This window comes from Medicago truncatula, chromosome 3 (assembly GCF_003473485.1).
Source record: "Medicago truncatula cultivar Jemalong A17 chromosome 3, MtrunA17r5.0-ANR, whole genome shotgun sequence".
Lineage (NCBI taxonomy): Eukaryota > Viridiplantae > Streptophyta > Magnoliopsida > Fabales > Fabaceae > Medicago > Medicago truncatula.
Window position 1 is genome coordinate 27634649 of NC_053044.1, and position 17203 is coordinate 27651851.

Sequence of the window (17203 nt, forward strand, 5' to 3'; positions counted from 1 at the left end):
TGAATTTCAGTCAATGATTATTTGGGTTTGAGATCATTCCGGAGATAAATGAGAACAATAACTTAAACAATAAAATTTCATCTACTAAATTTTTTAATGTGGTTGGAGATTGAGAGACCCAATAACATTTCTCTAAGCATTCACCAAACTGCCGGGACGTCGGTGATAGGTGGCAACCACCGCCGAACATCAACCGAACACCGGATTCAGAACCACCAAAGTTGTTGCCGCCAGGTTCTTCATTTCCCGCCAAATCGAATAATGCACCTTTGAGACATTATTTCATTCATCAAACCCATAATTTGAATATAGATGATGACATCATGCTTACATTGCTTTCTTGTTATGAGTGTCGACGTGTCCTTGTCGTGTATTAATGTCCGGCATTCAAACATGTGATTACATTGTGTTATGTCACTGTCTTAAAATTTTATCAATGTCGACCTTTTCAGTCGTGTCCAACATTGACACATGCTATTACATTGAATTATGTCATTGTCTCAAAAATTTATCAGCGTCGATGTATTTGTGTTGTGTCCATGCTTCATAGCTGATTAATATTCCGGGAAGGTCTTGTCTGTTTCTTGTATGAATGAATGTTGGTGTCATTCTCTAATGGTCATTATAAATTATTGTTTTGTTTGTTGCCAACTCCATTTGCATTATCTTAGTATACTCGCGCACACACAAGATAATATCATATTAGACTTGGCTCCAAATTGGTTTTGGAATTGGACTTTGCAAAGGTCCTAATGAGCACTCTCAGAAGGACCAAACTGTCAGGGGTCTACATGTGAAAAGGAAATTATCACCGGGTGATGGGAATGGTTCCATGGTGAAGATCATTTCCATTAGGAAATAATATATGTCATTCAAGATTTACCAAGTGTCCAAATTTGCATCATGTAGCTGTTCAACCTAAATTATTGATAATAGATAATACACAAGCCGAACAATGACATAACCATATGCATTGACTTGTTTTTGTCCCATCGGCCATCGATACAAAACTTATCCAGTTCCCTAAGATATGTGTGTGTTGAGTATTAACTTCAATTTCATGAAATGCGGCCTAGTTTGTATTTATTATTGTTAACTCGGGATTTTCAATCGTATGCAGCAAACCTCAGCTTCCATTGAGCTATAGGCTTTGATTTCAAGATGAATGGAAGAAACTCTCACCAAGTATCAGACAGTGCTTCTGGTACTTATGATGATTCTGATATTTATGATGATGACGGACGTGCCAAAAGGACAGGTAAAATTCTCTATAGCATCATAACCAATTGATTTTCATATACTTGAATTTGAATACTGAAGTTTTATTCGGGATAAATTCTGCAGGAAATGTAAAAAGTGCTGTGGCTCATATCATCACAGCTGTTATTGGTTCTGGTGTTTTGTCTTTGGCATGGAGTATTTCTCAATTAGGATGGATTGGAGGGCCACTTGCCTTGTTTTCTTGTGCAATAGCTACCTATATTTCTTCATCCCTTTTGGCTGATTGTTACAGACATCCTGATTCTGTAACTGGGAAAAGAAACCACTCTTTTATGGATGCTGTTAGAGTCAATCTTGGTAATAACATATTACACTCTTCACTATGTCCAATCACTCTAGCCAACATAGATATGTTTTTCATGAACTGCTAACAACTATAACTTCAAATTGTGTTTAATGTTGGTTAAGGTAATAAAAGGACCTATGTGGCTGGTTTCCTTCAATTTTTGAGCTTGTATGTGACTAGTGTTGCCTATGTACTCACCACAGCAACCAGTATGAAGTAATTCTCTAGTTGGACACATCTCCATAGTCAAATAAACATTCAATTTTGTCGTAATAATTTCAACAATTACCTAAATTTTTTTTTTTTTTTTTTTTTTTTTGTGAACAAACTAATGAGACATGTTTATTCTACTAATTGACACAGGGCTATTATGAGATCAAATTGTTATCACAAGGAAGGGCACAATGCTCCTTGTAGCTACGAGGCTAATATATATATGGTGCTGTTTGGAGTTGTTCAGATTGTAATGTCATTCATACCGGATCTCCATGGCATGACATGGGTTTCAATTATTGCGGCACTCATGTCCTTTACATATTCATTCATTGGACTAGGACTTGGCATAGCAACAGTCATAAGTAAGGCTCATCTTCACTCAATTTCTGTCAATTTCAGATTATGCTTATTTTTTAATTTCAAGCCTCTTGATAATTAAAGCAACACCATATAACAACCAAACCCTTTTTTAACTAACTGAGTTAGCTACATAAATCAAACAATGTCATAGAGACAAACACTCCCTAAATTATAGATATTCAGTTTGATCGCATAAGTATTTTTAGATCGGTCAATTTAGTTCCTGAATATAAACTGTCATGAATCATGAACCAGATCTAAAGATATACATTTAAATAAAGATATTGCTTAATTGGTTCTATAGTTAAAGCAACATCATGACGTAAAAAAATATTAGTATCCCAAAATCGATATTATGCAACTATAAATATTCATACTTCATAGGACTTTGGTTGCACTTGCAGAAAATGGAAAAGTTATGGGAAGTTTGACAGGAGTACCGACTGCTAGTGTTGCTGACAAAATCTGGTCAATCTTCCAGGCAATTGGTGACATTAGTTTTTCCTATCCATACTCGATGCTCTTTCTTGAGATACAGGTACCTTAAACATTTAATATTCAAATTGGATAAGTAAATGATGATTGATATAAAAAATTATATCTGAAACAAATTATTAAATTTTGTTGAGCAAAGGACACTCTCGAGTCTCCTCCAGCGGAGAATCAATCCATGAAAAAGGCCTCCCTGGTGTCAATTCTCATTACAACATTCTTCTACATATGTTGCGGAGGCTTTGGATATGCATCTTTTGGAGATGCTACACCAGGAAATCTCTTGACAGGGTTTGGTTTTTATGAGCCTTACTGGCTTGTTGACATTGCCAATGTTTGCATTATGGTTCATTTGGTTGGAGGTTATCAGGTACTACTCGTGTCAAATTGACGAAACAATTCTACCGTCATTGTTGTTTTCTGATATTAACTTTTTCTAATACATTTGCTTCATTCACACGCTCTTGTCGACAGATATACAGTCAACCAATATATAGCACTGCTGACAGATGGTATACAAGAAAATTCCCAAAGAGCAACTTTGTGAATGATTTCCACATAGTGAAACTTCCTCTATTACCTGCTTTTGAGATAAACCTTTTCAGGTTTTGTTTTCGAACGGCCTTTGTAATTTCAACCGTTGGATTTGCAATTCTATTTCCTTACTTCAACTCAGTTCTAGGATTATTAGGAGCCATAAATTTCTGGCCATTGGCTATATATTTCCCAGTTGAAATGTACTTTGTACAGAATAAAATTGGAGCTTGGACTAGGAGATGGATTGTTCTAAGGATTTTTAGCTTTGCTTGCTTTCTTGTCACAATAGTTGGATTTGTTGGGTCATTTGAAGGAATCGTACGTGAGAAAATTAGAGAGAAATAAAGTTTATGACATTACCCTTTAATAATGCTTACTTTATTTGAGCATGATCATTGATTCATGTAATTTAGTTTATTGATAGGGATTAAACTATTTCAGACCAGCCATGCAATTATACAAGTTGCTGTCTGTATATCTTTGGAGTCCTTTTTTTTTTTACTCATCAAGTTGTATTTTATCAAAGTCTAAATTGTTGGTTTTCTCTATTTCTACTGCAAGCTTTATTTTCCAAAAATACATTCTACACTATTAAATAAAGTGACATTATTTGTCATTTTACTATTATCTTTGAGAAGATCTGAACTTCATCATTTCATAATTCATATAACAAGGTCAAACTTTTATCATTGAGCTGATATCTCGCACATAAATTCTTGTATTAGAGAAAAGTATAGTACTAATGGGATTGACACATGTTAATAAAACTAATTATATTATCAAACTTCAATCTTCACATTTTGCATTCCTGTGTCATTGAATGTGAATACTAGAAACTTTGGGGATTAACTATCATAGGCGCCATGTAAGTATTTTATTTAAGGCTTATTTGGTCTATTGGTCCACTAATTAATTTCAAGTTTTCATTATGGTCTCATAATTAATAAAATTTATGTTTTGGTCCCTCAAGTTCACCTCCGTTTGTCAAGTAAATCCATGTTTGTTAACTTTAACCCTAAATGTCTATGGTGAACTAACATTATAGATAGTCCACCATAAACCTTATTAATTTTTTCAATTTTAACCATTTAATCTTTTTTTAAGAAAGATGATCGTTGGATCTTGCAAGTCTATTGTATCAACACTTTTTTTTTCTTTCATTTCTTCATCTTCTTCTCCTCTTCTTCATCATCTTCAACGTCTCATTCATATTTATTCATGGAAGGTGTCAGGCGTTTAAATGAGTGTGAAGCTATATATTGGGAAAAGAACATGGAATGTGAAATTGCTCCGTTGTTAGAGACTAAAAGAAAAATCCTCAAAAAACCCTACATGAACCTTACAATTTTCCATGTTTTCAGGGTGAACGACTCTACCTTCTTCTAGTTTTAGAGTCTTAAAGTATTCATTTCTTGAACACATGTGAAAGGAGCATTCAGAGTTCATGACCCAACACTCGTACGATTCTTAACTTGACACCTATACCTTATTCGAATCATCATAATCCCCCTCTAAGCCAACGACAATTGACGTGAAATTATCATTGCCCTCTAACTCGGGACATTTCCTCTTGAAATGATTTTTGACAATTCAAGTACTTCATCTTATCAACACCTCTTGACTTTGATTTAGTCTACTTCCATTTACTTTCACCTCTTCCTCTTGATACATCCAAGGCTTTCTCATTATTCTCCACCTTCAAGTCTTTAAACTTGGCTAACTCCTTGGCACCAAGAGTTGATTAGGACCTCATCCAAGGTCATAGTTCGTTCTTTTATATAAAACATAGTATCCTCGAAATGCTTAAAAGATTTAGTTTATGTACACAATAAGAGAAAAATATTATCATCATCCTCAAAGTTCACTTTAATGTTCACCAAATAATTAATTTCTTCACAATTGGTTTAGACTCCACCATCCTAAATGAATATAGGTTTTGTTTCAGAAATTGAATATGAGCCAATGACTATGTTATATACACAACTCCAACTTGGTCCACAATCTTTTCCTTCCAGACCTCCTCATTACCTTATCTCTGATGCACAAGATAATATCACTTTCTGTCTTACCAGTCATCTCGGTCTTCTGTGATTGTATTAGGTTAATCAACATCGATGTCTCACTCTTCAAAGTTACACACTTCTCTTGAATCAAGATTGCTTCCATCTTCCACAATCGCAAATAGTTGTCTCAGGAAAATTTATTGATGTTCAATTTGCTACCCTTGGTGCTTGAGCTCTTGAAGAATTTTGCCTCCTTCCCCATGGTGGACGTCACTTGTTGAGAATTAAAATTCTTTGTCAAAACCAACAAGAACAAATAAGTGGAGAAAGGGTTGGTTGGTTGTGTTGCCGCGGTTGTTCGGTTCCTTTTCTCTAAGGTGGTGGGTTTTGCTCCTTGGCCGGCTGAGTTAAGGTTTGTTGCAGCTCCACCGTGTCGAAAGGGTTAATTGGTACTGCTTTGTTCTTTCTGGTTTTTTGGCTTTTGCGTTTGTCTTAGTTGTTATGGGTTTTTGGTTCGCTTGTGGTGTTCTTGTTTTGCGGTTCTTCGCTGCTATTCTTCTTGGCTAAGGTAGTTGGTACGTGTGTTTTCTTTTGTTCTGTTTTGGAGATGGGGTGGCTGTTGATTTTGACCTATGGTGGAGTTTCAAAACCCGGAAGGGTCTGTTTTGTTAACCCGAAAGGGTTTGGTTATTAACGTATTGGACTCATCTCTCGATCATAGTTCTTACGCGTCTGTTGGAAACCGTTGTGTTTGGTGGTCTGGCCTGTGATTCTCTGTTGTTTCCAGGACTGTTGATTTTTGCAGGTTTCAAGGAGTTATGACTGCCTATACTTTGGTACTTGCTCGAAAGAGCTTTCACGCTTGCCGCTTGTTCAGGGAGCTGTTGGCACTTGGATTTGTTACCGTGCTGGAGGTCGATCCATTCGCCATTTAAAATCAAAACTGTTTGTGCATAGGTCACTTTTCATATTTTTTTGTAGTTTGGTTTCGTGCCCCTACGCGGGTTCGCTGAGTTGCGCCTGTGACTAGTGAATTTTTGTTAGAATAGATTAGGACTGTTCCATTTGGTATGGTTTATCACGATGTATTATCATATGAATTGTACCTGAGTCAGGTCTCATGCCCCCAGTCTTTGTATCTTTCTTTTTATTTTAATTTAATTTTCGTTTTGCTTAAAAAAAAAAGTTCAATTTAAATTTAAATTAACTTTTCCTTTAGGATAATGTTACTCTAGATTAAAAGATGTGCCAAAAAAATAAAATATAAAATATGCGGGGACTTAGGGAGTTAATAAGTAGAGTGATACAAGGAGAATGCGAGTTTAAACTCAACTACAACATAATACTATCATTTTCAATTAAAAAGTATGAAAGAAAAAAAAAAGACTGGTGCTAGTCACACCCAAAAAAAAAAAATTACATCCAAATTTATTTAAAATTTTACAATAATACCAAAATTGTCCTCTTCATGTAAATTTTTAAAAACCCATCTTTTATGATCATTCTGAACCCCTACCTCATTTCATCCACAAATCACCATAGATGTGCAACCAATATCTGAATCAACATCTTTGTTATTGATCTGTACTATATTCATAAAGGTTAGTGAATTTCATGAATTTCATTTTCGATGAGTTTCTATTTGTTTATTGTTTGTTTTGGTATGAGATATGCCTGTCAATTTGATTTTAAATGAGAGGTTAGTGTAAATTAAGTTTATGTGTATGTATATAAAAGGGGTTAGTGTAGTTTACGTATGTAGATTAATGTAAATTCAAGTTTATGTATGTTCAATTTAGGTTAGTGTAAATTCAGTTTACTTACATTCAATCTAGGTTAATGTAAATTAAGTTTATTTATGTTCAATTTAGGTTAATGTAAATTTAGTTTACGTATGTATATAAGAGGTTAGTGTAAATTCAGTTTGCTTACGTTCAATCTAGGTTAATGTAAATTAAGTTTACTTACGTTCAATCTAGGTTAATGTAAATTAAGTTTACTTATGTTCAATTTAGGTTAATGTAAATTAAGTTTACTTATGTTAAATTTACGTTAATGTAAATTTAGTTGATTTGAAATTTTTATTTTAGTTAAATGGTATATTAGTCATTATTGGGTGTAACTTGTTTTTTTTTGGATGTGACTAGCACTAGTCAAAAAAATATAGGGTTAAATAAGTTTTTCGTACCTAAGAAATTACAAAATTTCATTTGCCGTCCTCATAAAAAATGGGGTGTTTCACATGCAGCTTTAGTCCCTCCTATTTTTAAAAATTGTTTAATTATCCTTAAACTTTTTGTTTTTGAATATTTTTTCGAACATGTTTAGAACATTATAAAAAGATCTTTTACAAAAATTTAGAATATTTTATGAATTTAATGATTTTTTATAAAATTTTAAAAGTTTAAGATAAAAGTAACGAAAATCTCGATCTAAAAATTAAATTTTGAGCTCCTTTTTGTAAGAGAATTTCATAATGTTTTAATTATGTTTGGAAAAAAAATAAAAATATTACATTGACTTAACAAGCAGGACAAAAATTGTGTGCTAGAAAATTTTGTAGAACTAAAATGTGCAAAAAAAAATTATGTGGAAGAAAAAATGAAATTTTGTAATTTAACTTTTTTTTTAAAACGATCAACTTATTTAATACATAAATTGTATTATTGAATGCATAAAAGGGGAGTGTAAGGCTGTAATTCTCTTGTTTCTTTGATGCAAATCATGGAGGACACAAGTGGTATGAAGGTTGTCTTGTCCGTCATGTTTTTGAGGCCCTTCTTTCATAAGATACTGTAGTGATAATATTTGATGTAAAGATAGATATGGTTCTACTTGGTGAAGATAATAATTAAGGTGATATATTTCGTTCAGAGGTCTCAGATTCGATTCTCTCTGGTGCTAATTTCGGTGGGTTAAGTATATACAGAATTTGCTCTGACTTTAAACGGGGCCATCGCAAGTGGGCGGTGGGATTGGTCCCCTCGGATTAGTCGATTCTTGGATCGGATACCGAGTTTTAAAAAAAAATAAAAAATTAAGGTGATGTATGCACACACATGAGCATCCCTTGTGGCATCTTTGATCATTAATACAATACAATTTGGCAGTTTTCAAAAAACATAAAATAAGAAGAGTACACAAGTGTGTCAATGGGAACACTCAATGTTATATTCGACTTATTGAGCAATAATCGAAAGGAGAATAGACATAGAGCATGGAAGGGATGCATTAAACCTTCCACATACGCAAAGTTTGGGAAGAAGTTCTACCATTTAATATATGCACAATCTTACAATATTTTTTTTACATTAAAAGTTGTTTTCTTTATACCGCGACACATAACAACAACTTTATCGTTGCACCAATGCTCACGCTACATCATACCAGTGGTGACTCAAAATTCAGAAATTGAATATAATTGGGCCCATGTTTTATTTTGTATTCTTCGATGGAAATTCTGAATATATTCAACAAACCCATACTCACAAGTCATCGTAAAGAAACACTGGGTCCTTAAATTATGTGTGTCAATTGTCAGATTGAGCATACCAATCCAAATTAAAGACTTACAAGTCAACCTGTACAAATCATGGCCTTATTTTGTTGAATGTGACGAATTTAGCGTTGAATGACACGAAATTATCAACAAGAATAAACAAGGAAATTTGAGATTGTAAACATTCGTTTTCTGATGGGGTAAATATATCTTAAATCTTTAAATTTTATTTAAAGTAGGATCTCTATTTATTTTCGACTATGATGATGTAACACATTAAATAAACATGAAGATGTTGCATTGTGTGAAGATTAGTTATTGTTATATCACTAGCTCTAATTTGCATATAAAATTTAGTTATCTGAAAGAAAATTTACCGGTAATTGTTATTGCAATTATGCTCTAAGATGCCTAAATTTCATTGAGAAATTAGTCTCTAATATAGTCACATTGATGTGGGATAAGGATAGAGGCCGGATGTTCAGTTTACATGTCGGGGCATGCTCCATAACAAAGAAAGTTGACAAATTGGCTTTTTTGACTAATATTTTGCAATTTCAAAAATGTATTTACCAAAAACATTTGCACTTCTGAAGAATATGATCTATTTTTCTATTCACTCGAGTCATCAATTTAATTCTTGAAATTATAGGATCATGTTAACTTTGTAATCATATTAATCTCTTTAATTAAGATGATTTTAGAAATTATACTAACTGATGTAAAAGAACTCATATGATTAGATAAACAAAAGACTAATATGATCGATGATTTTTTAAAGGGTAAGGACTAATATGATAGATCATTCTCCTTTTATAAATTTTTTAATGAATGTTGACTCAGTTAATAAGAAGTCGATTTTTTTTTTTAAAATTAAAGGTTTAACTCTCGTTATCAATGTGATGACATATTTAATAAATGATTAATAACTATCTCTCAAAAAGACCTACCCTAATTCAGGTAAACTCTAAAGTAAAACTCATAAACTTTATTCTATAAAAAATATGGTTTTAAATTTTATGAACTATTATGAAATATATTATAATAATCTTATGGACTAAATTACCGATATTCTCTAAATTGAAGTGCCACGTTTCAATCGAGAAAACAAATATTTTTATAGCAGTAATCTCTAGGATATAGTACAAGAATTTGCAATATCATCAAGAAATATTCTTCCTAAAAAAAAATCATCAAAAAATATTCTTATATGGACCATCTTGACAAATCGTCTAGCATAGATTAGCACTTAAATTTTTTTTTAAATTTCAACGACGATATACGTCGTCTCTTGACAGTAGATGTTAATGATTTTTTTTTCCTTCAATTTTAAGATTCAAATAATGATTTAATTGATATTAGTTTGATTAAAACACGGAAAATAGATATGAAGTTTGTATTAAATCGACACCAATCAATCACCGTCTTCGTCATACATATGAAAAAAGTCATAGGTTCTATTTCTAAACAGCTTTGTTGTCGACGATTGTTAGAATTTCTAATAATTTTAAATACCAATCCAAAGCATATCATTTTTAAAAATAAAGATGGTTTACTTAGAATTCACCTAACATAAAGCGTTAATATGAAGTAACTATACTAAAAAAGTCAAATCATAAGGCATATATTTCAACAAGTCAAATCATAAGGCATTCATGAAGTAACTATACTCTAAAATTATTATTTCATGGAAAGCAACAATTCTTATTCTTTTTCATCTATAAACACATTACACACCTTAGAAAAGTCCTTGTAAATTTGTATACACACCACTCATTTTTCATTTCGTATATTCTGGCAGCACGAAAAATAGACGCTGGACCTCTACCTCAAATTGAAAACTATTTTGGGATGAATTTGAAAGTGGGAGGGAATGGGGTGACCACTTAGATTATGATATTTGGCATGCCTATGCTCTAGCATGCTATAACCATAAAATAATAAGTGGTTGGTTGATTGAGGATATCTTAAGAGTGAGTGAGACTATACAATTTGATGTGGACTTGATATTAGAGTTATTAATTGGGTGGCTTCTATTTTCTTCATTTGTTTATCTAATAATGTCGATTAATTTTTTTTTAAGGAAGCAAATGAATGCATTTTATTAGTTAAAATAAGCCAAATACATGATCGTACATCATCATATATGTGAAGGCTAGGATTACATAGGACTACTTAAGCTAATTTGTGAGTAACCCCATTAAACTGTCTCTTATTAAACTCGAATAATGTCGGTTAAATTAACGGTCATAGATGTTAGTAATTGTATTACCAAACCACGTATACTCCCGCTTAAGTAGCTAACAAGCTTTAATTAAAGATGGAGTAAGTTAAAAATTTAAGTTGGGCTTTACTATTTACTGTTAAAGTGAAAAATAATGAGGTTATATCATATGCATCATTGTAATTGTAAGGCACACTAAAATAGAGTTAAAAACTCAGATTAGCTTCTATCATCTAGGTCATGATAATCAGTGTTCTTCGGTATTGCTTAATGGATTAAAAGAAGCAACTTTTATATTAAAAAGAGTATTTTTTACATTTTTATAGGTTTGGCTGCACAAGTTTAAATTTATTATTACTATATTTGTTTACTTTAAAATTTAAAAATGCTCTAAATCAAAAAATTGTCGTGTAGTTGTTGCCTTCTCTTGAAGTGAAGTAATATAGGCTTGAATATAGTTTATCACTAGAATTAATAAAATGGTCCATGTTTCAGGACCAGGACCAACCTGCTTTAGTACTTTATAGGCCAAAAGTTTTGACAAATTATGATTAATCAATAGTAGAAAGTTTTGCATAAAGAAAAATACAGAGAACATGGTGCCCAATAACATCTAGTATCAGATTCTCTACTTTGAAGGATGATAACTTCTAGAAATGGTCCCATTTGGCATGCAGGGAACTAACATAGTAACAAATCCTGATCTCAATATTAGTCCTAGTTGTTCTAAAACCGTTGGATATGTGGAGTATGGCTCGTAGACAGGGCAATGGACGGAGAGCTAAGCTAGCATAGCGTTGCGAATAAACATACTTGGCCGAACTCCGTAAACAAACGATGGTGTTCCATTGTTTACGACTTTGTTTGTCTATTCTTCTTTTACTAGTTGTTGATCTAACACGATAGACCAGTAAAATTGGCCGAAATCCGTGATCTAACATCCCCAAAACCAGCTTGGGGGAAGACATTAAAACTTCTAGAAATTAGGCTATTCAGTTCCTATTAATTAGGATAAAGTGACATAAACCAAATGAAATTCCATTCAATCACTTTGAAGGTAATCTCAACACCAGATGTGGCCCAACTGAATAAAGTTGTTGCTTTTAGGCTAAAAGATGCTATCTAAAGATTCTTGTAATATGAAATCCAAGATTCTGTACTAGCTCCTTCTGGTAAAAGATGCTATCTAAAGTTTGATGAGGATAGGTTTGAAAGTTGAAGCTATCTTCCATACAGCATAAGACAACTTTGATTGAAAAATATGATCTGCAAAGGTTGGTCTGCTTTCAATTCAATGGTCAGAAAAATTTATGATTTTGAACCACTTCTTTCAAAGATACTGAATCTCTCAATTTTTTTTTTACTCTTTCTAATATGAAGTAAGATTCAAAATAATAATAGAATTTTAATAAATAAAAAAATCCACAGTGAACATGGAACCTGATTCCTTCATGGCTTTGCCTAACATGGACAAACAAATTGATGTTACACCATGTACAAGATTATTTTACACCATTAGATTAATAAATCTTTTCATATTTTATTTAATTTAATAATGAACTTTATTAACCCAATAGCTAAATGACCTTATGCATGGTACAAGATGCGTCTCCCTCGACACCATAAACTTGGCCTTCTTCCGTATCTTGAATAGTATAAACTTATTTTGTATTTGATGAAATACGGTTTTTGTTAGAACACTAATCCGGTTCATAAAAGAATAAAGATACAAAAATTGCAAACATAACCATTTACATCCTATCATATATGAGTACAATTTGACGACATTTTCTCTGTGATTATAGAAATAGTTTATACGTAAGTGCTTATATGAAAAATGTTTATTCAACAAAATTTGATTTTTGGTGTTACAACTATGTACTCCATTTAAATACTACGATCCAGATTACAATATTACACTTAAAGAGTGCTTAAATGACCCGACCACTTATAAGTAACTATGAATCATCGTCGAAAGCTATAGTCATAGAAATCTTATATAATAATTACCTCATAATCACATATCATGCAGCTTCATATAAACTACGTCAGCCTTATCATCTTGTTTTCCCCCAAGCCTATATAATTACTATATGCTATAATTTTATATACAAATAAGAACATTTGCATTGGTTCAAGTACAGAGACCTTTTCCTGATTTTCTGCTGTCTCAACTCTCAAGGAAATCTGGTAAGTTATTTTACACAAGTTTATTGAAGAAATAAAAAAATACACATGTCTTCCAAAAGTTATTAAATGTCCATATTTCAGCATGTACTTACTCCACCTAACATATTGATTACTGGTTATACATAAGCCAAATAGTCACATGTTTTTAGCATAATTGAGATTAACTTGAACTATCAAACAATCTTATTACCATGTGCTGCTCTTTTTATTAAGCAGTTATATATTTAGTAAAATTGTCCAATCACAGCCATATGCTTAGACTTGTGTCAGTTTGTCCCATACATACCATACGTTATATATATATATATATATATATATATATATATATATATATATATATATATATACACACACACATATATATATAGTATTAACTTCAATTTAATGTAGGTGCAGCCTAGTTTGTCTTTGTTGTTTATAGCACAAGTTTTTCCTATCATATACAGAAAACTTCATGAGCTTCAATTGAATCATATTCTTGGATAAAATGGATGGAAAAAGCTCTCTTCAAATAACAAAAGCTTCTGGTGCTTATGATGATGATGGACATGCAAAAAGGACTGGTATAAAACACTCTCCATAGCATCCTAATTCATACATAACCAATTCATTTTTTTCACATACATGGATTTGAATATTGAATATTTGTTTCTGCAGGAAATTTAAAGAGTGCTGTGGCTCATATCATCACAGCAGTTATTGGTTCTGGTGTTCTGTCATTGGCATGGAGTACTGCTCAATTAGGATGGATTGGAGGACCAGTTACCTTGCTTTGTTGTGCAATAGTTACTTATATTTCTTCATTCCTTTTATCTGATTGTTACAGAAATCCTGATTCGGTAACTGGGAAAAGGAACTACTCTTACATGGATGCTGTTAGAGTTAATCTTGGTAACTATAACACATTATAAACTCTTCATTATGCAGAAAACATAGATATATTATGATTTTCATGAACTCTACCATAATAGTTATAACTTGAAAGTGGTTTTCAGGTAATAAAAGGACATATGTGGCTGGTTTCCTTCAATTTTTGACCTTGTATGGGACTGGTGTTGCCTATGTACTTACCACAGCCACAAGTTTGAAGTAATTCTCCTATTCAACCCTTCATGAATTTGGAAGATTTGTTTTCTTTTCTTTTAGATAAACAACTTGGTTAAGGTCTTAATTAGGACTGATTTATCTTTTGGTCAAGAATATTAGAACTAATTTTATATACTAGAATGGAATTAGTAGTGCAGGCACATGCCCACTCAACTTTATACATAGCTTCGCCCCCGAGCATGTATCATATAAGTGCTTACGTATGAGCTATTTCTATAACAAAGGATAAACTAATAATCCATTATTGTACTGACGAATACAGGGCTATCATGAGATCAAATTGCTATCATAAAGAAGGACACCAAGCTCCTTGTAGATATGAGGCTAATATATATATGGTGTTGTTTGGAGTTGTTCAGATTGTAATGTCGTTCATACCGGATCTCCATAACATGGCTTGGGTTTCAGTTGTTGCCGCACTAATGTCCTTTACATACTCATTCATTGGACTAGGACTTGGCATATCAACAGTCATAAGTAAGACTCATTTTCACTCAATTTCTGTCGATTTGTTACTCCATCCGTCCCACAATAATGACGTTGAGTTTAATCGCATTATTGCAGAAAATGGAAGAATTATGGGAAGTATAACAGGAGTACAAAAAGCTAAAGTTGCTGACAAAATCTGGTTAATCTTCCAGGCAATTGGTGACATTAGTTTTTCCTATCCATATTCAATTATCCTTCTTGAGATACAGGTACCATAAACATTTCATATTCAAATAGAATGATTAAAGAAAATAATTGTATATCTGAAACAAAAAAAGTATTGAATTATGTTGAGAACAGGACACACTAGAGTCTCCTCCACCAGAGAATCAAACAATGAAAAAGGCTTCCATGGTTGCAATCTTCATTACAACATTCTTCTACCTATGCTGTGGATGCTTTGGATATGCAGCTTTTGGAGATGCTACACCAGGAAATCTCTTGACAGGGTTTGGATTTTTTGAGCCTTATTGGCTTATTGACATTGCCAATGTTTGTATTATCATTCATTTGGTTGGAGGCTATCAGGTACTACTCTTACCAATCGAAATTCACTAGTAATTATTTTTTTACAATAAAATCATACCTTTTGATTTATCATAACTTAAGGTCTTTTTGTATTCCCTCATGTCAAATTGATGAAACAATTGTACTCATCAGAAAAAGTACAATTATTTGCAACATGCAATCTTTGTAGCACCGACACTTCTATTTGAAAATGTGTTTGATGTCCGACACTGATAAAATGTGTTTGATGTCCGACACTGATATGACAACGTCACATATTATTACATTTAATTATTTTTTTTTTTTCAAGTTATTAATATTGTTGAAGTGTCAGCATTAGGGTAGTGTATGTGTGCCATTGCTTCATAGCATTCAGTTGAGTAGCCGACCTCACTAAAATTATTAAATAAATGGGACAAGAAAAGCACTAAATAAATAACTTCAGAAGAGACATAGTTCTACTGTCATCTGACATAAACATGTGCAGTTATATACAAAAACCAACCTATGCTGTGCTTTCTTATTTGTAATTATGCAAAAAAAAAAAACAGTGTGGATTTGATTTTAGTTTAGTTTACATTACTTATATACTGACATTTATGCCTATGTTACCTAGTATTGATTTTTAAATCAACAAATATATAGTTTTCTGCATTGTTATTCATCTATATGGTTTTCTGTATTGCAGATATACAGTCAACCAATATATAGTACTGCTGATAGATGGTTCACAAAAAAATACCCCAACAGTGGCTTTGTGAACAATTTCCACAAAGTGAAACTTCCTCTATTACCTTCTTTTGAGATAAACCTTTTCAGATTCTGTTTTAGAACAAGCTATGTGATTTCAACCACTGGACTTGCAATTCTATTTCCTTACTTCAACTCAGTTCTAGGATTATTAGGAGCCATAAATTTCTGGCCATTGGCTATATATTTCCCAGTTGAAATGTACTTTGTACAGAAGAAAGTTGGAGCTTGGACTAGAAAATGGATTGTTCTAAGGATTTTTAGCTTTGCTTGCTTCCTTGTCACCATGGTTGGATTTGTTGGATCATTTGAAGGAATCATAAGTGAGAAAATTAGAGGAAAAGGTTAATGGTGTTATTAATCCTTAATAATGCTTACTTTATTTGGGGTTGTACATTGGTTCATGTAATGTAATAGTGGTGGTTTCAGAGTTGTTAGATAGGGATTAAGATATTTAAGGGATGGATTATACTACTGGCCATTTAATAATATACAAGTTGATTGATGCATAACTCCCTTCAAAGAAGTGAGTTCCAACAAATTTGTAGTTTGATATTGATGGAGTTCTATTTTATCGAAGTCCCAAACTTTATTTTTCTCAAAAATACATTCTACACTCATTCAAGAACAATTTTTTTTTTCTTCCATATTTAACTTTTATCAAAGGCAGTTTTATTCAAAGTAGAGGTAAGACATATAGAGATTCTATTGGTTTTGCCAACAAATTCGAGGTGTGGTTCATCGCTTCATTAAAGACTGATTCCTTCGTGACAAAAAAAAATGGAAAAGACCAAACGCCATGGTAACTTGTTATTAACCTCAAGTGGTGGTGAGATGAGAGTGGATCAACAAAAAATATCAACCAAAATGCTGTGAAGCGGCCTTTATGGCACCCAAGCATACCTTTTAGCACTCTGAGGCGCATATGACTGGTGCTACTGGTTGGTCTAGCGCCTAAGCATACATCGCTTGAGGCGCAATTGACTTTGGAGTTACTGCATTGTCAGTGGCCAGACGGCGCAACTGACTATGGAATTACTGCATTGTCAATGGCCAGAGACCCATGTTTATTGCGCTTAGGTTGCAAATAACTTTGGGAATATTGCCATATCAGTGCCCAATTTGCGCTTACGGCACAAATGACTCTTGGCTTCTGTTGCTCTTGCTGAAAATTGCTTAAATATTGCTTGAGATACCAATCATGATGAAGCATTGGAATTCATTGAAAAGATGCCAATAGAACCTAGCATTGAGGTATGGAA

General features: G+C 32.7%; 2 protein-coding genes across 3 annotated transcripts; both read left to right on the forward strand.

Annotated features, from left to right (window-relative positions):
• Positions 1–708: 708 nt before the first annotated feature.
• On the forward strand, positions 709–3671 carry LOC25490738 (probable amino acid permease 7). The gene is made up of 7 exons (XM_024777637.2): positions 709–1258; positions 1345–1578; positions 1690–1783; positions 1931–2145; positions 2548–2681; positions 2778–3005; positions 3110–3671. The coding sequence occupies exons 1-7, from the start codon at positions 1162–1164 to the stop codon at positions 3515–3517; spliced, it is 1410 nt and encodes a 469-aa protein (XP_024633405.2). The 5' UTR covers positions 709–1161; the 3' UTR covers positions 3518–3671.
• A 9262-nt stretch (positions 3672–12933) lies between these two features.
• LOC25490739 (probable amino acid permease 7) lies at positions 12934–16548 on the forward strand. Of its 2 annotated transcripts, none has more exons than XM_024777672.2 (8): positions 12934–13088; positions 13535–13651; positions 13746–13979; positions 14084–14177; positions 14458–14672; positions 14760–14893; positions 14985–15212; positions 15880–16548. In XM_024777672.2, exons 2-8 carry the CDS (start codon positions 13576–13578, stop codon positions 16288–16290), a joined length of 1392 nt encoding a protein of 463 aa, XP_024633440.2. In that variant the 5' UTR covers positions 12934–13088; positions 13535–13575; the 3' UTR covers positions 16291–16548. The 2 variants fall into 2 exon arrangements, with proteins under 2 accessions (XP_024633440.2, XP_013460083.2); XM_013604629.3 differs by having other exon boundaries at positions 13042–13088; positions 13479–13651.
• Positions 16549–17203: the final 655 nt, after the last annotated feature.

Coding starts and splice junctions, on each gene's coding strand:
- LOC25490739 (XM_024777672.2), top strand. CDS start 13,576: ATGGATGGAAAAAGCTCTCTTCAAATAACAAAAGCTTCTGGTGCTTAT. Junction 14,178..14,457: donor ACCACAGCCACAAGTTTGAA/GTAATTCTCCTA, acceptor TGACGAATACAG/GGCTATCATGAGATCAAATT. Junction 14,673..14,759: donor TGGCATATCAACAGTCATAA/GTAAGACTCATT, acceptor GCATTATTGCAG/AAAATGGAAGAATTATGGGA.
- LOC25490738 (XM_024777637.2), top strand. CDS start 1,162: ATGAATGGAAGAAACTCTCACCAAGTATCAGACAGTGCTTCTGGTACT. Junction 1,784..1,930: donor ACCACAGCAACCAGTATGAA/GTAATTCTCTAG, acceptor TAATTGACACAG/GGCTATTATGAGATCAAATT. Junction 2,146..2,547: donor TGGCATAGCAACAGTCATAA/GTAAGGCTCATC, acceptor TTGCACTTGCAG/AAAATGGAAAAGTTATGGGA.